A 20,927-nucleotide genomic window follows, 5' to 3' on the forward strand; every position below is an offset into this window, starting at 1 on the left:
AGACATTTAAGATGATCGTTAGAGACAACATAAACCTGCAAGCTGACAAAGCACATGAAGGCAAAACCTTTTTAATAACAACACACGCACACCGTCAATCGCTCATAAACCATCAGGTGGAAATTTCCACATGTTCTAGATCACACGGCAGGGTGCCAGTAAATCAGCATGCAGGTGCCAACACTCACTGGTGTCCTCAAAAGACCAGTTTTTAACTAAAACAACCACAGAACTCATTTCCTGTAGGGTTCAGGGAACGTGTGAATTACTGAGGGCAGCTTCTTGAGACCAAGGAACGACCTCGTTTAAATAGGGCATGATATTGTGACGCGGAACCGCAATGCATTGGGGGTTTTGCTGGACTCTGAATAGCTTATTTACATGGCTGAATACAAGACTCTGTGCTTAAGTTTTTGTTTTTTTTCTCTTAACATGTTCAAAACGTGGCTCAAACGTGCGGCATCATTAACAGCGAGAATCGTGGCTCATGGGGAAAAAAAGATTGGGGATATATTTTTTCTAATTTCCACCTTGAAAACAAAGTCGAAGGAAGTTGGCTTACGAAACTAATAAAGAGACGGCAAATAGCCTTGACACTCATCAAATGCGGACAATGCCTTTTCCTCTCCCTTATCGCTCTTGCTTGCTTCTTTGTTTTGTTTGCTCTTAAAGGCCTACTGAAACTAGATTTTCTTATTTAAACGGGGATACCAGGTCCATTCTATGTGTCATACTTGATCATTTCGCGATATTGCCATGTTTTTGCTGAATAAAAAAGCCTTGCCTTTACCAGAAGTCACCCGTGTGAGGGCTCCTCACATCCTCACATTGTTTATAATGGGAGCCTCCAACAAAAAGAGCTATTCGGACCGAGAAAACAACAATTTCCCCATTAATTTGAGCGAGGATGAAAGATTTGTGGCTGTGGATATTGATAGTGAAGGACTAGAAAAAAAATAACTGAATAAAATAAAAAGCGACGGCTGTGGGCGGCGGCAGTGTGAGCGTTTCAGATGTAATTAGACACATTTACTAGGATAATTCTGGAAGATCCCTTATCTGCTTGTTGTTTTAATAGTATTTTAGTGAGATTGTAAAGACATACCTCGAGGTCGGATGGCTGCGGTGAACATGCCAGTGTCTCAGAGAGAAGCCAAGCTCACAGCTGCCTTTTTTGACAGGTACTGCAGGAGGACGAATAATCTACTGATGTCTCCAGTAAGATATATATCACAATTTTCCCATGCAAAAACATGCTGGTTGACGTAGAGAAACATGTTCGCTTGACCGCTCTGTGTTAAAGCTTCTCAACAAACTAAGAAACACCGGCTGTGTCTCGGTGCTGAAGACAGCTGCAATACACCGCTTTCCAGCGGCCTGTGAAGCAGGGGAGTATAATAGCAACGGGGGCCGTCTACGGAGCAGACGCCAGCGGTGTGATCGGAAACGCGGATGCCGAGCGGGGCTAAAAACAAAGCAGAAGGCTAAGCCCCACAGAACACCACTTTCCTCCATCCTGAAGCCGGATTTAAATGGAAGATGCGAGACTACTGGTCTGGGTAAGGAGTCAGTTAAATTAGAACAAGTTTTTTCTGCTTTGATTGTTTCAGAGTTGGACATGCGTTCTACTGAGGTGGCAAACTATGATGCGTGCAGTTTATCAAAGCAACAAACAAACAATCGGAAAATTCCCGTCGTATCAATTCCTAGATATGTTCGTAACTATACTAAATGCACTGGGCATAATAAACACAACATTATTAATATTGCTACTACGGATAATTTGATCAAAAATTCCCTAAAACAACCCACTACCTATAGTATAGGTTTTTTAAACATAAGATCATTGTCTCCCAAAACGTTGTTAGTTAATGATATCATCAGAGACAACAATCTTAACGTCATCGGTCTCAGCGAAACCTGGCTTAAACCAAACGACTTTTTTGCGCTAAATGAGGCATGTCCTCCTAACTTCACACATGCGCATATTGCCCGTCCCCATAAAAGGGGTGGGGGGATCGCACTAATTTACAACGAAAACTTTAACCTTAGTCCTAACATAAATAATAAATATAAATTGTTTGAGGTGCTTACTATGAGGTCTGTCACACCGGTGCCTCTACACCTGGCTGTTATCTACCGCGCCCCCCAGGGCCCTATTCGGACTTTATCAATGAATTCTCAGAGTTCGTTGCTGATCTAGTGACGCACGCCGATAATATAATCATAATGGGGGACTTTAATATCCATATGAATACCCCATTGGACCCACCGTGCGTAGCGCTCCAGACTATAATTGATAGCTGTGGTCTTACACAAATAATAAATGTACCCACACATCGCAACGGTAATACGATAGACCTAGTACTTGTCAGGGGTATCACCGTTTCCAAAATTATGATACTCCCGTATACTAAAGTATTGTCGGATCATTGCCTTATAAAATTCGAGGTTCAGACGCATGTTCGTCAAACTAATAATAATAATAACTGCTATAGCAGCCGCAACATTAATACGGCCACAACAACTCTTGCTGACCTACTGCTCTCAGTAATGGCAACATTCCCAAATTATGTGGGCTCTAATGATAACCTCACTAACAACTTTAACGACGCCCTGCGCGAAACCATTGATGACATAGCACCGCTAAAGTTAAAAAAGGCTCCAAAAAAGCGTACCCCGTGGTTTACTGAAGAAACTAGAGCTCAGAAATTATTATGTAGAAAGCTGGAACGCAAATGGCGCACGACTAAACTTGAGGTGCACCATCAAGCATGGAGTGATGGTTTAATAACTTATAAACGCATGCTTACCTTAGCTAAAGCTAAATATTACTCAAATCTCATCCACCGTAATAAAAACGATCCTAAATTTTTGTTTAGTACGGTTGCATCGCTAACCCAACAAGGGACCCCTTCCAGTAGCTCAACCCACTCAGCTGATGACTTTATGCAATTCTTTAGTAAGAAAATTGAAGTCATTAGAAAGGAGATTAAAGACAATGCGTCCCAGCTACAACTGGGTTCTATTAACACAGATACGATTGTATATACGGCGGATACTGCCCTCCAAAATAGTTTCTCTCATTTTGAGGAAATAACAGAGGAATTGTTACAACGTGTAAATGGAATAAAACAAACAACATGTTTACTTGACCCTCTTCCTGGGAAACTTATCAAGGAGCTCTTTGTATTATTAGGTCCATCAGTGCTAAATATTATAAACTTATCACTTTCCTCGGGCACTGTTCCCCTAGCATTCAAAAAAGCGGGTATTCATCCCCTTCTTAAAAGACCTAACCTCGATCCTGACCTCATGGTAAACTACCGACCGGTGTATCACCTTCCCTTTATTTCAAAAATCCTCGAAAAAATTGTTGCGGAGCAGTTAAATGAACACTTAGCGTCTAACAATCTATGTGAAACCTTTCAATCCGGTTTCAGGGCGAATCACTCTACGAAGACAGCCCTCGCAAAAATGACTAATGATCTATTGCTAACGATGGATTCTGATCCGTCATCTATGTTGCTGCTCCTCGATCTTAGCGCTGCCTTCGATACCGTCGATCATAATATTTTATTAGAACGTATCAAAACACGAATTGGTATGTCAGACTTAGCCCTGTCTTGGTTTAACTCTTATCTTACTGATACGATGCAGTGCGTCTCCCATAACAATGTTACCTCGGACTACGTTAAGGTAACGTGTGAAGTTACCCAGGGTTCGGTCCTTGGCCCTGCACTCTTCAGCATCTACATGCTGCCGCTAGGTGACATCATACGCAAATACGGTGTTAGCTTTCACTGTTATGCTGATGACACCCAACTCTACATGCCCCTAAAGCTGACCAACACGCCGGATTGTAGTCAGCTGGAGGCGTGTCTTAATGAAATTAAACAATGGATGTCCGCTAACTTTTTGCAACTCAACGCCAAAAAAACGGAAATGCTGATTATCGGTCCTGCTAGACACCGACCTCTACTTAATAATACAACTCTAACATTTGACAACCAAACAATTAAACAAGGTGACACGGTAAAGAATCTGGGTATTATCTTCGACCCAACTCTCTCCTTTGAGTCACACATTAAAAGCGTTACTAAAACGGCCTTCTTTCATCTCCGCAATATCGCTAAAATTCGCTCCAATCTGTCCACTAAAGACGCTGAGATCATTATCCATGCGTTTGTTACGTCTCGCCTCGACTACTGTAACGTGTTATTTTCGGGTCTCCCCATGTCTAGCATTAAAAGATTACAGTTGGTACAAAATGCGGCTGCTAGACTTTTGACAAGAACAAGAAAGTTTGATCACATTACGCCTGTACTGGCTCACCTGCACTGGCTTCCTGTGCACTTAAGATGTGACTTTAAGGTTTTACTACTTACGTATAAAATACTACACGGTCTAGCTCAATCCTATCTTGGCAATTGTATTGTACGATATGTCCCGGCAAGAAATCTGCGTTCAAAGGACTCCGGCTTATTAGTGATTCCCAAAGCCCAAAAAAAGTCTGCGGGCTATAGAGCGTTTTCATTTCGGGCTCCAGTACTCTGGAATGCCCTCCCGGTAACAGTTCGAGATGCCACCTCAGTAGAAGTAGTGAGACTTAAAGTTTTAAGTCTCACCTTAAAACTCATTTGTATACTCTAGCCTTTAAATAGACTCCCTTTTTAGACCAGTTGATCTGCCGTTTCTTTTCTTTTTCTCCTATGACCCACTCTCCCTTGTGGAGGGGGTCCGGTCTGATCCGGTGGCCATGTACTGCTTGCCTGTGTATCGGCTGGGGACATCTCTGTGCTGCTGATCCGCCTCCGCCTGGGATGGTTTCCTGCTGGCTCCGCTGTGAGCGGGACTCTCGCTGCTGTGTTGGATCCGCTTTGGACTGGACTCTCGCGACTGTGTTGGATCCAATATCGATTGAACTTTCACAGTATCATGTTAAACCCGCTCGACATCCATTGCTTTTGTCCTCTCCAAGGTTCTCATAGTCATCATTGTCACCGACGTCACACTGAGTGTGAGTTTTCCTTGCCCTTATGTGGGCCTACCGAGGATGTGGTAATGGTTTGTGTTGTGGTTTGTGCAGCACTTTGAGACACTAGTGATTTAGGGCTATATAAGTAAACATTGATTGATTGATTGATTGATTTATAGTCTCCATTATTAATTGAACAAATTGCAAAAGATTCAGCAACACAGATGTCCAAATTAATGTGTAATTATGCGATGAAAGAGACGACGTTTAGCCGTAACTGGTGCTGAGCTAGTATGTCCCCTCCAACCCGAAATGTCACAAAAACACGTCATCATACGAGTCATCATTCCGCGACGTTTTCAAGAAGAAACTCCGCGGGAAATTTTAATTTGTAATTTAGTCAACTAAACCGGCCGTATTGGCATGTGTTGCAATGTTAATATTTCATCATTGATATATAAACTATCAGACTGCGTGGTCGGTAGTAGTGGGTTTCAGTAGGCCTTTAAATTTCATGCAGCCTTTTTTTGTACTGCTCTTTAAAATCCAAACAATGGAATTAATCAACTCGCCTCTCAACAAAATTGACAAAATCTTGCATTCGGGGGAACATGCCTGTCTTGATGGAACGGTGGTTGTTGGACACATGACGGACACTTGGAAGAAGAGCTCCACGTGCCTGACTACCCTTTCAGTCACAGAAGGTATGTACCTAGCTCTGACCAAGCTCTGACACTGATCATACCGAGAGTGGACCACCACAATCAGACAGTCCAATACTCCATACTCTCTGAGCACTCCCCAAAGGATTTCCCGGGGGACATGGTCGAATGCATTCTACTGTAGAATGTATGTATCAATGAATCTTAAATAAATAACAGTCCCACTTTGCATTAACTTGTATGTGCTTGGTCAAATAACCTTGATAGCAGTTTTGTATTCTCCACATAAAACTAAACTGAAGCGATATGAGAACAGCATTCTCCCAATCCTGCCTTACAGTCACAGTGCGCTGAGATGTCCTTAGATCGGTTATCTGTGAATATTCAGTAGCAAGTCATGAACGGACCGTTCAAAATCCCCAAGTTTTTTTCGACTGAATTAGCACTCGCGGGTTGTCGTCACCCCTGCAACGCTAGCCAATTAGTAGAATAAACCATGTAAGATGTATTGCATGGTTTATTCTGCTAATTGGTGGTTTACTTGTACCAGTTATTTTAAAGGTGTTTTTATTCATGTATTAGTCCCATACAGCAACAAAAATGTTTCTTGCCTCAGATCAACTCTCCTTGCCACTTCCTGCCCGAGCTGAATCTGCTTGACATGCATCCATCCATTCACTACCGCTTGTCCCTTTAGGGGTTGCGGGGGGTGCTGGAGCCTATCTCAGCTGCTTTCAGGCGGAAGGCGGTGTACACCCTGGACAAGTAGCCACCTCATCACAGGGCCAACACAGATAGACATAGAACATTCACACACTAAGGCCAATTTAGTGTTGCCAATAAACTTATCCCGAGGTGCATGTTTTGTGACAGCGACTCACTGGTTTCCAGATACCAAGTCAACCAACTCGGAAGTGAACGATGAGTCCCACTGAATCATCCGTCGTCACTCAGCAATCATGAACGATGATTCACTGACAATCACTCACTGGTCATTGGGGTGAGTCAGGATGGAATCACTGAAAACTGAATTGCCGTCTTTGTGAGCAATATGTTGTCCTTTATGTTATAGCTAGTCATTGTATTCAACATTGCATTGTTAAATCTTTTTGTAATGTTGCGCAATTGTTCGGTTGTTTTTTTTGCATTTAGTTTTTATTTCGTCCACAGAATTTGCCTTTACTGTATATGTTGAATGTGTCCATAATATGTTTGACTGATTGAGACTGTTATTAGTAGATTGCACAGTACAGTACATATTCCGTACAATTGACCACTAAATGGTAACACCCGAATACATTTTTCAACTTGTTTAAGTCGGGGTCCACGTCAATCAATTCATGTAATCAATATATACTATCAGCATGATATAGTCATCACACAAGTTAATCATCAGAGTATATACATTCAATTATTTACATGATTTACAATCCGGGGGGTGGGATCTGGAGGGGGTTGGGGGGTGGGGGGTTTAGTTGTCATCAACAATTATGTCATTTGAGAAATGGACATTGAAACAGTGTAGGTCTGACTTGGTAGGATATGTACAGCGAGCAGTGAACATAGTCATCTCAATTTGATCAATTTCAATCTGGCCAGGTGGGAAGTGGAGGGGTGAGGGTGTTAGTCTAGGGTTGCAGTTGCCTGGAGGTGTTCTTTTAATGTGGAATGTGTATGTGTACAGTATGATGTATTAACACATCCCTAACAAAGTTGATTACAGACGTCTATTGTAGTGTCTTGTAACACGTAATGCACATTGAATGGTGAGGAGTTTTGGCGTTGTTAGGACTATTTTGGGGGGCTCTGGCCCCCCTAAAATATTCTTAAACCCCCCTAAATAATGTGGTGTTATATATTTTTTTCTTTTCTTTTTTTTTTACAAATACATGCCGATATTTTCATTATAAAAAGGCCCGAATGTGAGTTTAAATAAATAATCATATAACCTGTCATTATTCACTCAGTTTCCCCTCACTTCATAGCGTAAGGTAGAGAGCCCCTTTAGCGCGTCGGTATCCAATTCATTCCACTTGTTCATATAGAAAATGCCCAAATCACTCAAAATCCAGTCCACATTTTCTCTGCGACCTTGCTTGCGGTCCTGCAGGTGTGCAGCTTTGAACCATGCAGCGGTGCAGAACAAACACGTGAACGGATGCAAAGTGGACATAAGAAACTTTTTCAAGAAAGTAAGTATTGAATCAGAATCAGAATCAGCTTTATTGTCATTATGCAGGGTAAGAAGATTGAGGCCATTCCATACAGTGCGATGTGTGCATGCAAGAAAACAATGTGTATTTACACATTATTTTCTTGCATAAAAATATAAAAAATATAGAAGTGCAAAGAAAGGTGTGGAAGAGAACAGTGTACACTCTATACTCTCTGTACAGTGTACACTGTGCAAATGTACACTCTATACACTCTGTACAAAATGTGACTCTATACACTCTGTACAAATGTACTCTATACAGTGGGTGAAATTAATATATACATGAATATCTACATGAAAAAAACAAGGTTGTGGGTGGAATGGGTTATTGCACCGAAGAGAAGGCAGTTATGAGGGTCAATGGGGCAGTCCGTTCAGGGTTGTTATGGCCCTGGGGAAGAAGCTGTTCTTTAGCCTGTTTGTCTTGGTTTTAATGCACCTGTAGCGCTTCCCAGAGGGCAGCAGGTGGAACAGGTCAGAGCCAGGGTGGGTGTTGGCCTTGATGATGGCACTGGTTCTGTTGAGGAAGTGGGAAGTGTAGATGTCCATCGGAGAGGGGAGAGGGCGGCCGATGATCTTCTGAGCCGTCTTGACCACTCTTTGCAGACTCTCCCTGTCTGCTGCAGTGCAGCTGCCGTACCATACTGTAATACAGTAGGTCAGCAGGCTCTCGATGGACGAGCGGTAGAACGTCAGCAGCAGGTCAGGCTTCAGGTTGTACTTCCCGAGGACTCTCAGGAAGTGTATCCGCTGCTGAGCCTTCTTGATGATTGATGTGGTGCTGACTGTCCAGGAAAAGTCTTTAGAGATGTGGACTCTAAGGTACCTGAAGGTGTGGACCCTCTCCACACGCTCGCAGTTGATGTAGAGGGGGGCAGGGTCGTTGCTGCTCCTCCTGAAGTCGACGATGATCTCTCTGGTCTTGCTGGTGTTGAGAGTGAGGTTGTTCTCCGAAGACCAGGCCGTGAGCTTCAGGACGTCCTCCCTGTAGGCAGCCTCGTCACCCCTGGAGATGAGCCCGACCACTGTGGTAATGTCAGCGAACTTGACGATAAGGTTGTCACTGTGGGCTGGACTGCAGTCATGGGTGTAGAGGCAGTAGAGGAGGGGGCTCAGCACACAACCCTGTGGGGAGCCAATGCTCAGCGTGCGGGTGGATGAGAGGTGGGGGCCAAGTATCACGTTCTGGGGTCGGTCCGTTATAGTGATGGGTTGATGAGGCGTCATGTATCGTTTAGACACATTGCAAAACTGTATTGATACTGTGTCAATACTGTGTCACTAAATACTGACATCTGCTGGACATTAAAAATCCCTACAGGCAACCTATGGACTGACTCAACTGACACTGATTTTATGACCTAGTATATACAATAATATAAACCAAGTCATTGTATTTCATTTAGGATTATTTTATATCTTAATTTAAATAAAAATATTTTTTTATGTTTTTTAGACAGTCAATATATAATGTGAACATGATTGATTGAAACTTTTATTAGTAGATTGCACAATACAGTACATATTCCGTACAATTGACCACTAAATGGTAACACCCGAATAAGTTTTTCAACTTGTTTAAATCGGGGTCCACGTTAATCAATTTATGGTAAAAAGGTAATGGGTTTAAGCTGGATTTGAACAAGCGCCCTAAGGAACTCAGCATGAAAAACTACAGTTCTCCACTCTACCAACAGAGCTATCGAAGAGATTGGTTATTACCACTTGTAGTGGCAATCTTCACCTTTAAATGTTCAAATTTATTGACACTACTCAACAGGTTTGAGGGAGTGATCCTACGCAGCAGCAAACATTACATTGAAGTGAGGTCCAGTCAGAAATCCAGTTAATGCATATTTATTAATTAACTTGCAGGGTGAATGAAACATACCATGGATTATTGTAGTGACATGGTGCCATATGTTCTCCTGTCTTTCCTGCCTGTTGTTGTCTGCTGTTGTTGTCTGCTGTTGTGGTGGTAAGAACGGTTTGTGCTCCCACACCTGAGTCCTCCCTTATCAGCTCACCTGTGCTTCTATTTATGCCTTCAACCCTGCACTGCTCAATCAAAAAGCCCGCCACCTAGTGACAAAAGAAAGTAATGCCAACACAAAAATAAGGATGCCTAAAATGGCTCCTACACCACTTTTTAATGTAAGCAAACGGATGGTTGTGTGGGTGGGACAATGCCGGAAACTTTGAGAAAACAGGAGGATACGACAAGGAAATTAACACAAATACATTTTTTTACGATATATGATCAAAATATTACCGCACATGACTTTCGAAAAGCAGTATGCGCACCGGCACAGGGTTTCGTGCTACGAGCTCGACGCATGCGCCGATGCATCGGTGTTGCTGGACCCATCACTACCGTTAGGAAGTCCCTGCTTGTAGTAAAATGTACTCGCTCCACTTTACACCAGGTCTGTGTCTGACAAATAAAAACCTGTCTAGCACAGTATAGACAACCTCTTTTGTTGTTTTGTAGGCAAAAGTTACATTCCCGCTCTAAAACGATGCTGCTACTTAGTTAGCAAGTTAGCCTGACATGCATCATGAAGGTCCTGGTTATTTATAAAATTAAATGTGCACTCTTTTTTTTTTACCATTTGCTATCTTTGGGGTTACCTCCGTCTGGAGCTTCAGCTGTGTTTCTCACTTTACACCTGGAGGAGAATAGGAGCTGAGCTCATTCACGTATGACTATCATCAGTAGATAATAATAATAATAATAATAATAATCACTCCATAACCCCTATTGACCTGTAGGAGTCAGGGCAGAGGAGAACAGAAAGTGAGAGGGGAGAAGCCTCTACTAGAAAGGTGAGTAGAAGAATAATGATACATATATAAATATTTTTAAAAATAATTTTAAATGGCTTATCGATAAGCCATTTGTTTTATTTATTTCCGGGTGGATCATGTTGACTATTGGTCCTCCTAATTGTCAGTCATTCTGGGGATGTTACATACATACATATATACACATGTGTGTATATATATATATATATATATATATATATATATATATATATATATATATATATATGTGTGTGTGTGTGTGTGTGTGTGTGTGTGAAAACCCCAGACACCATCTTTGTAGTAATTTTTCTCCTGCGTGGACTTCCGTCTTCCTTTACAATTAGTGAAGCTGCACAAAGCCTTGTGTCTGCAATTGTAAATAATTTTGTTTTTAAGTTTTGTGTTTCTTGTAGAATCTATATAAAGTAGTATACATTAGCCTATTGTTAAAACAATGAAAAAACGTCATTAAAAATATATTTGTTTTATTGTATTGTTAGATTAATAGCTGTTGTTTTATTATAGGATGTCTTGTTAAACAAATCATAGGATTATCAGAGGGAGGAAAAACCAAGACATTTAATATAAAATGTAAAATGAATAAATACATAAAGAGAAAAAGAAAAAAAAGGGTTAAAAGCCATCGTCCCATGCATTTTTTTTACCGTCCCCGGGACGACGGGACTACATTAATGTCAGTCTGGACTGGAGCCTGCAATGCCTCAGACTGGAAGTCTCTCCAGAGAGTGGTGATGACGGCGGAAAAGATCATCAGGACTCCTCTTCCTCCTATCCAGGCGATCGCAAAAAGCCGCTGCCTGACCAGGGCTCAGAAAATCTGCAAAGACTCCTCCTACCCCCACCAAGGACTGTTTTCACGGCTGGACTCTAGGAAAAGGTTCCGCAGCCTCCGTAGCAGAACCTCCAGGTTCTGTAACAGCTTCTTCTCTCAGGCCGTAAGACTCTCGAACGCATCATAAATAAATTATCCGCTCAACTCCCCCCAAAATGGATTAACTCGCTGGAATAAAAAAGACAATATACATCCATAAACATAGCCGCCTGTGAAAAAGTGCAATGTATTTATCCGTACAGTAATCTATTTATGTATATCTGCACTTTATTGCTTTTTTTTTTTTTTTTTTATCCTGCACTACCAAGAGCTAATGCAACGAAATTTCGTTCTTATTTATACTGTAAAGTTCAAATTTGATTGACAATAAAAAGGAAGTCTAAGTCTATTAATATCAAGCCCTGGAAGTTACATTTTATTGTTTGCATTATTTGTTTCAGCATTGCACTTTGAAGATGGTCCCTCAGCTCTTTGACAGCTCTGGCTCTTTTTCAGATCAGCAGACGGACTCTAAGTCTTTCCTTTTTACAGTATACATAAATGTTTCTCATTTCTATTCAGACTTAAATATATATTTAATTTCCTTAACCGACTGAAATAATAACAATGAATAATTTATAAGTCTTTGTCAGCCGTTTGTAAAGTTTTGTACTCGTGCGCTATGTTCGCTCATATCCTGTTCATCTCCTGGGGGCTAAGCCCCCCCTTTCCTTAAAAGGGGGGGCCCCTGGTAATTAAGTGTGAATAAAGGCTGCAATTCAAGAATATACGTGAGCTTATCTTTAATTGTTTTAATAATTGTTGAATTAATACTGTTACATCTAAAGTTGTGCAGCTTTAGCTTCGGCGGGTGTGGTTAAAATGTGATCACTTGTTACGCATGTGGAGTCACTACGCATGCGCTTTGAGACAGATGACAGCGAGACTTGTCACGTGCAACGTTCTACACGTGCACGTGGGTCAAGTGGATCGTGAGGTTCTACGCATGCGCTCTGTGATAGCTCAATTAAGCCATTGTTCAGATTGTTAATCACCTTGTTCTATTCCCTGTTTTGTGCGCGCAGCGCAGAAGTAATATTTATGTCTTCATTCAGGTAACTTTCACCCATACAACTAACTGTGTATTTATTGTGCTTACTACTAGGTGATCATTTAGCCACTTGTCTTATGGCATAGTTTTAACAAGTAAATTATCGTTTTTTTTTTAGTATGCTCATAATCGCAAATTAGCATTCATGCTAGGTGTTTAGCTGTGGTGTAGAACTTGGTCAGTCTTAGTTCATTAGGTGCATTGTGACTCCAGAATATTTACTGTTTTTCACAGACCCCAAATGAATTGAGTTGGTAAGTGTGTTTCATATTATACTGCAACCGTGGACATTACCCAACATGTGATAGATATAACTTACTTTATTAAACACCATTAAATGCGAGCCACATTTAACACAATAATTAATGTGTGACCAGAACTGATTGATAAAGCATCTTTGCTCACAGTTAACCAGTCTTCATTATACTATACCAGCTGCTTAAAGGCCTACTGAAACCCACTACTACCGACCACGCAGTCTGATAGTTTATATATCAATGATGAAATATTAACATTGCAACACATGCCAATACGGCCTTTTTAGTTTACTAAATTAAAATTTTAAATTTTGCGCGAATTATCCTGTTGAAAACGTCGGCATGATGACGCGTATGATGACGCATGCGTGTGACGTCTCGGATTGTAGCGGACATTTTTTTCCAGCCCGATCCAAGCTATAAGCAGTCTGCGTTAATCGCATAATTACACAGTATTCTGAAGGTCTGTGTTGCTGAATCTTTTGCAATTTGTTCAATGAATAATGGAGAAGTCAAAGAAGAAAGATATAGGTGGGAAGTGATGTATTGCAGCTGCCTTTAGCAAGACAAACACATCCGGTGTTTCCTTGTTTATATTCCCGAAGGTGAAGCTTTACTATGGAACAGAGCGGTCAAGCAAACATGGTTCCCGACTTCATGTCAACCTGCAGGTTTCGGTGAGAAAATTGTGGTAATAAGTCGGCTCTTACCGTAGACATGAGCGGAGCTTGCGTCCTCCTGCAGCTGCAGACTCTTTCACCTCCTCCCATCGGAAACACTGGCGGTCACCACACCCGTGGCCACACTACTCCGACTTTCAGGTACTATATAATCTCACTAAAACACTAGCAACATAATAGGCAGATAAGGGATTTTCCAAAATTATCCTAGTAAATGTGTCTAACATCTGAATCGCTCCCACTGCCCTCGCCTTTTTTTTCTTCAAGTCCTTCACTCTCACTATCCTCATCCACGAATCTTTCATCCTCGCTCAAATGGAGAAATCGTCGCTTTCTCGGCCCGAATCATTCTCGCTGCTGGTGTCCATGATTGTAAACAATGTGAGGATGTGAGGAGCTCCACAACCCGTGACGTCACGCGCACAGCACATCGTCTGCTACTTCCTATACAGTCAAGGTTTTTTTATTAGCGACTAAAAGTTGCGAACTTTATCGTCGATGTTCTCTACTAAACCCTTTCAGCAAAAATATGGCAATATCGTGAAATGATCAAGTATGATACATAGAATGGACCTGCTATCCCCGTTTAAATAAGAAAATCTCATTTCAGTAAGCCTTTTAAAAATATTAACTTTCAAGTAATGTTTCTACTTTCTATAAAAACACCCATTTTATGCACATTAATAGGTAACTATTTGTTGACTGTTTTCTTGGTTGTTAGTGTTTTCCCCTTTTTTTTATATGAATAGAACATGTTGCAGTGTGTCTTGTTTATCTGGGCCTCGAATGTCAGGCTGTGTTACCTAACACTTGATGGTTTCCAAGAAGGTCAGTCTTTACGTCAAGCTAAAACAATGTTACAATTAAGATTGGGGGTGTTCCAAGCCAATATAAATATCAAATATTGGTCCAAAATCAGCAAAAAAAACATGTGTTAGATTATATCAGTTTGCCTTGAACAATGTTGCAGACTAAAACGGCACATTTTTCAATATAAACATCCCTCCATTTTCTACCGCCTGTCCCGCTTGGGGTCGCAGAGGTGCTGGAGCCTACCTCAGCTGCATTCAAGCGGAAGGCGGGGTGCACCCTGGACAAATAATTCTTGTTGCATAGCATGTACTCACACACACACAGAAAGTCTCCAAGACAGGCGCTTATTAGAAAGCATCTAGTAACAAACGTGTCCGCATCATTCAACGTACTGCGTCATGAGCTTAATTTATTGAATTATTGTGGCTGTTGGAAGTACGCCAAAAAACAATAGAACTACTAAGCACTCCGCTTCAAAAATATACATTTGGTTAGTGCTTTAGATACAACTAATTTTCTAACGTTCTACCATTAAAAAAAGCATATACTTTGATGTCATAGTGTTTTTCATACCTAGCATTGTTCTGTAGATAATTTCACCTGATCAAGCCTTTTTAAACATTCCACACTACAAAATAATGAATGTGCTATAATTTGTGCTGATATATCAGATTAATACCAGTTTTAACTTTGACAGCAATTTTTATTTTGTTTTACTTAGTGTGACAAAGATTTGAGAGGAATAGGTATTTTGTGGATAGAGAAAATGTTTTAGATCTTTGAGTTACACTTGTGAAAAATGGGAGCAAAAACAAAAATGGTCGGTTTATATTTTTGTTCCACCTAAGCTAAAATGTATTTTTTAGTCATTACCTATATTGTAGATGCGTGCGTAAAAATTATTTACTTGAAATACGATGATTAGCATCATCAGTGCATTGTTTTTTAGCACATATACTGGGCAGCAATGTTTAAGATTGACATTTTATCATAATATAGTATTTCTACTCCATGAAAAACGACATAGACTTGTAGATTGTGCCTTAGGATGAAAATATAAAACTCACTTTATTTTCTGAATATAGATAGATGTACATCACTAGAGATTTTGGATAAAAGCACACAAAAAAGGTTTATGTATGCAGGAGAGCTTGAAGAAGTGATGACAAAAAATAAACTATACAACTTATGAATGTTGACTATTTCCTGTGTGTTCTGTAAACAGGAGGGAGAATGGATTGTTCTTGTTACAAAATATGACCTCTAAACATTTATTAATAAGGTAAAATAAAGTATATGTACAACATTTCATCAGTCGTTTAGTATTACATGTATACTAAAGGACACTAGAAACAATCTGTTTGTTTGTCTAGAAAGAAAACACAAGTTTATGTTGAATAAGAGCCTCTATACAAAAAAAACATTTTGGGAGGGGCAGGGTGACAGCAACCAGCAGGGAAGGGCTAACGTTTGGGATAACAAAAACAATACTGATGAAAATGAGAAAAGACACAGAGTTGTATTTAGTTTGCACATTCAGCTAAAAGGGGCGCACGTGGGAGACTGAATGGTCTTGGAGTCAAAGGAGGAACAACAAGTTGCTTGTTGCTTGATTGATCTAACAAGTTTTAGTTTCTTTTATGTTCAAGTTTCATCAGGAAGTGCTTTGTCAGTTTAAGTTGCTGGGGGATTTTATGCAAGTTGTGTGTTGGTTTTTTTCATTTCTGGAACATTTTTACAGCTAGTCCAGTAGACATACCCACAGACCTTTTTTTTTTTTTTATCCAAGGCACTGCGATAAAAAGGCGTTTCAGAAGCAAACGTACCTCCTGTGTTAAGCAGTCTTGTCCCTGCTGACCGATATACAAGCAAAAGGGAGGGTGGGCTGGGGGCTTGGGGTGTCCTGCTGGAGAAGAGTCACTCATTTAGCATCTCTCCGATGCTCACTTGGGTAGATTGTACTGGATGCTGTGTAAGCAATCGGAGACATACAGACATACATCATTTTAAGGGACAAAAATGTACTTTGGAGTAGTCACTGTACAGCTTCTTTAGCTAAAAATATAGGCACTATTCATAAATGTGAGTCAACCATTGTCTAAATAGCAACAAATGCCGGTGGTAGCGTGCACAAGTGAGGAGCTGTGGTTCATTGTGGAGAAACAAGAATTTCAACACAAGTGAGCAGCAATATAATTGTGTCCCACCAGCTGTGTAGCATGGTGGTGGGAGCATCAGGGTTTGGGGATGCATGAGTGCTACCTGAGAGTGTATGGTCACGGTTAGCTAGTTGAATAAGCAAGGAGCAAAATAATAATTGTGTCTTGCCAACAACCAAGTGTGGCTGTGTTAGTGTGCACTAGTGATGCCGTGGGAAGATGTGGTTTACTCAGGTGGAACAGAGATTTCCAACAAAAATCGCAAGGTAATAGTGTCTTACATACAGTTTAACATGGGAGATGACAGTGCCAATGGGGGAGTTGTGGTTTATTAAATACATTAAAAACGTGTTAAGACACTTAACACTATCAAGTAGTAGGTGACTAAATATTGCATTGATTTAATCATCATTATCTGAGTGATGTGGCAGGACAATTTAAAAAAGACCATGTTTATTTTAGTTTTGGCTTTAATATTACTATTGTAATTATTTTGTTGTTGAAAATATTATATATCATTATTTGAATTGTTTAGATTTTGTTGAAATTAAATTGGTGAATTCAATTGTTGCCAAATATTTAAACAATAATGCACGTATGTTGCTGCACAAGCTGTACATGGACTACTCTAAAGTATATTTATGCATACAGTATTGATTCCGGGTGAAATATAATAGTTGATGAAATGTGAAGTGGGACTCACATTTGTCAGATTTTGTAGTCTAACAATAAAGAACTAAACTTTTAAAATCAACATATATTATGTTAAAAAAAAATATTGCATTAAACTGGACATGTCATCTGGAGACGGGATGGGACTCGTTTTTTGGGGCTTGGGGTTTTTGGCAAAAGCACCTGACATCTCGGTAGACACACGAGGAACAAAACACCTGAGAGAAATTACCAGAAGGTGGCAGCACAGCACCCCGAAAACTGGCGCTCTGCTGGAAACAAAAGACAAGGATGGCAGAGAAGATAGGAGGAAGAGGAACAAAAATAAACAGAATTTGATGTGCAAGGACCCAGCGCCACTCCATTCCGGGTCAAGGTGCCATGTTTGAGAAACTTCTTTGTGTCAGGTGAGGAGGTGGAAGGTGAGAGGGTTTCTGAAGTGTTGTGCTGGGCTGGGTCAAGATGGTGGCAGGTCTTGTGATGCTGCAGTTCGGCCAGTTAGTGGCCATCGTGTGTGGTCAACATCTCCTCAGCTCTCCGATGAAGCTCCAAGGCCGTGACTGTGGAGATGTCTTTAGGCAGCTCTGATTTCCTCCGCATCAATGGACGCTCCCGTCGCTGGTCTCTCTGCAACTGAACACACAGACAATGTTTTTATTAATCAACCAAGATGTATTTTTCCTTAGGATTTAACTCAATGCCAGTTAGCGTAATTATGCTTTATTTAAAGATTCAATAACAACTGCTGATTATTCACTGGATGTGTGGTCTACAATAACAAATAACCACCAATGTTTTTATAATTACACTGGGTTCAAAACATTTGCAGTTTTTTTTTTATCTGTCGGGGAATAAAAAGAAACAGCACAAGGAATCAAAGTTGCCAACTTAGCCACTTACTTTGATTTATTGTATTTAGACCCATTGGAAACAAAAAAACATGTATTGATCTTCTCAACAAGCAACAATTAGTCAAAGAAAGAAATCGTAGAAAAAAATTACTAGTGTTCATCCATGAAAATATATCAATCAATCATCAATCAATGTTTATTTATATAGCCCTAAATCACAAGTGTCTCAAAAGGACTGCACAGACCACAACGACATCCTCGGTAGAGCCCACATAAGGGCAAGGAAAAACTCCCCCCAGTGGGACGTCGAGAATGATGACTATGAGAAACCTTGGGGAGGACCGCATATGTGGGCAACCCCCACCCCAGGAGACCGAAAGCAATGGATGTCGAGCGGACATCCATTGCTTGTATAGGGAAGTTGCTGATGGTGTATTTGACAGAGAAGCAGCTTGAAAGAAATACTGTAAAATTCCAAGTAAATGTTGTAATTATGATTACATTACTTCATAAAACTACTGTACTCGTTTGTACTACATTCTATAGGATTGCTTTTCCTACAACATGTATAATCTACTTTTTAAAAGGCATATTACAGATTCAAATGTTGACGTTTTGGGGGGCCAATCCAAGATTATTTGGATTTTAATTAATTTAAAATGTGAAATATTGATTTTAGTTAGGAGTAATTCCAGTTTCAAGCTCAGTCACAGATGCAGTTAAACTTGCATGCCCCGGGAAACAAAATTGAGCTCAGCTCACAAGACACAATAGACAATATGCAGTGTTGGACTCAGGAGAACAAGACGTGACAATATTTTTATTTTGAAGAAAACTGCAGTGACAAAATCTATAGGTGGGCAAGAGACTTTGGTTTAGGTGAGTGAGCAACAATGTAAGTGATTTTGCAATATTTTGTGACCTGAACATGAGCTTTTGACTGTTGAGCATCTTTACACAAATTGAAACTAAAACTACGAATGATCAAAGTTGAATTTAAATAAATAAAATCCAATAAGCCTGGTGTACATTACAGACCTGTGTGATGGTTGATTTTGCATGGACATAATGTAAACACTATGGTGGCTATGGAACTCCGATGTAGCTTGCCCAGAGCACTTGGTGTGTTGTTCCAATCCTGCCTTGTGCACAGACAATTCTATTTTATGAGGCTCAAAAAGTGGGCAAGGATTCTGCCCTTTTCTTTAACGAGAAACATGGCATCAGTGCATCTCTATAAGGGCTTGCCCTTCCTAAAATACGCTTGATACTTGTCCCCTCACCTGTGTAGCCTCCTCTGCTATCCTCCTTTCCAGCAGGCTGACATCGTCGAGCAGCGGCCCATCAGTCTCCATGTCCGTCGAATCGCCTGAGCCCGTCGGGTTAGTGTACATCAGAAACTAAATGGAGTGGGAGAGAGGCATGGTGTGACTTCTATTATAATTTATTGTGGTGTTTAATAATCAAATCACATAATTACTGGACTCAGAATAATTGTTGACTTACCTGTGTGTTGGACTTGGCAAGATTGTCAATCTTGAGCCACGCTTCTTCTCGCTCCTTCCATTTGGCTTTCTCTCTGTGGACAAACATAAAAAATCAATGTTTGTGATGTCAGAAAGCAACCATGATGGGACTTCCACTAGAGCTTGGTAGGCGCATTGCTTGTTTGGAGGGGGATCCGTGGAAAAGTGAACTTTTTTATGTTTTGTTTGCACTTTTGCTAACTCCAGGCGTAAACTCCACCATATTTTTTACTAACCTGTCAGCTTAATTTTTGTAAATTACGCCTGTGAATTCTGCGATGTCAGGCCACAAACCAGGCCACTCCAACCCTAGTGCGTCTCCGGATCAAAATATCATGGAGGACTCCATATAGGACACAAGACCATACAATATGTCAGAAGTTAGACGTATTGTGAGCAAATATCCTCGACAATTTTAAATCTGTTGTCAGAGGAGAGATAGCAGGTGTTATGGAGCTATTCGAGAGAATTCTCTCGTTCCATAGCATGGTCTTCGCTAGCCTAAAGATCGCTGCTAATGCTAACGGACTAATCGAATTCTGTACTAGTGTCAACAAGCTAACTGCCACTGTGAATCTTCTCTCCAAAAAATGCAATCATCCTGAAGTCTGCTTGAGGTAGAATAATGTCAGATGGTGGGCCTCCCCGAGGGCTGTGAAGGCCCCTGTCCGACTAAATTTACTGTTCAATTCTTGCAAAATGTGCTGAGGCTTGACGACAAGCCCATGCCCAGGCCTAGAGATGGTGAGCCTCCTCATCACTCGTTGTATGAGTGAATTTATTTCAAGTCCGGAACCAGATTCTACGTTGGGCGGGTGAGGCTTTTCCGCTATCCTATATGGACAAGAGGATTTTAATTTTCCCCAACATCACTCCGGCCATAGCTCGAAGGCGATTGCCTTTCCTGCAGTGAAGAGAAGGCTACTGGTTAGCGCCTTGCATGGCAGCTCCCTCCGTCAGTGTGTGAATGGGTGAATGTGGAAGTAGTGTCAAAGCGCTTTGAGTACCTTGAAGGTAGAAAAGCGCCATACAAGTACAACCCATTTACCATTCATGTCCCAACGTGAAGTTTGGACTTCTCTCTCTGGCGAACGTTGCGGATTGCTTTATCCATCGGCCAGACTCAAAGATTCAATAATCTAACAAAGGCAACGAATTTTGTGGAAAAAAACATTAAAATGGGAGTTACCCCAGATTCGATCCAGGAGGCATGCCAGCATGATAACTGTCCACCACCATTTTACAGCTAGAGGACTACAAATCCCCTACAAATCTTGCCTCTTTTATTGATTGTGTTCTACCTTATTCAGATGGTATAGTTCCTGTCTTCTGTCCAAATTACTACTAAATATTTTTGTATCATCTT

At 40.8% G+C, this 20,927-nt stretch overlaps 1 protein-coding gene and 1 long non-coding RNA gene across 6 annotated transcripts in view; both read right to left on the bottom strand.

The window, feature by feature from the left end:
- The window catches only part of LOC133553272 (uncharacterized), a 55,999-nt gene extending 46,008 nt beyond the window's left edge, over nucleotides 1-9,991 (bottom strand). Inside the window, exon 1 of the long non-coding RNA XR_009806884.1 lies at nucleotides 9,747-9,991. This is a non-coding gene — a long non-coding RNA (uncharacterized LOC133553272). The remainder of the gene's footprint in view (nucleotides 1-9,746) is intronic.
- A 5,398-nt stretch (nucleotides 9,992-15,389) lies between these two features.
- Nucleotides 15,390-20,927, bottom strand: part of LOC133553273 (serine/threonine-protein phosphatase 2A 56 kDa regulatory subunit gamma isoform-like) — a 66,191-nt gene continuing 60,653 nt past the window's right edge. For all 5 annotated transcript variants that reach the window (XM_061901295.1, XM_061901294.1, XM_061901296.1 and 2 more), the window contains 3 exons: nucleotides 19,542-19,614; nucleotides 19,319-19,435; nucleotides 15,390-17,817 (listed from right to left, as the gene is read on the bottom strand). In XM_061901295.1, coding sequence (XP_061757279.1) covers nucleotides 17,683-17,817; nucleotides 19,319-19,435; nucleotides 19,542-19,614 — 325 coding nt within the window. In that variant the 3' untranslated portion in view covers nucleotides 15,390-17,682. The remainder of the gene's footprint in view (nucleotides 17,818-19,318; nucleotides 19,436-19,541; nucleotides 19,615-20,927) is intronic.

Source organism: Nerophis ophidion, linkage group LG05 (assembly GCF_033978795.1).
Source record: "Nerophis ophidion isolate RoL-2023_Sa linkage group LG05, RoL_Noph_v1.0, whole genome shotgun sequence".
NCBI classification, from domain to species: Eukaryota; Metazoa; Chordata; class Actinopteri; order Syngnathiformes; family Syngnathidae; genus Nerophis; species Nerophis ophidion.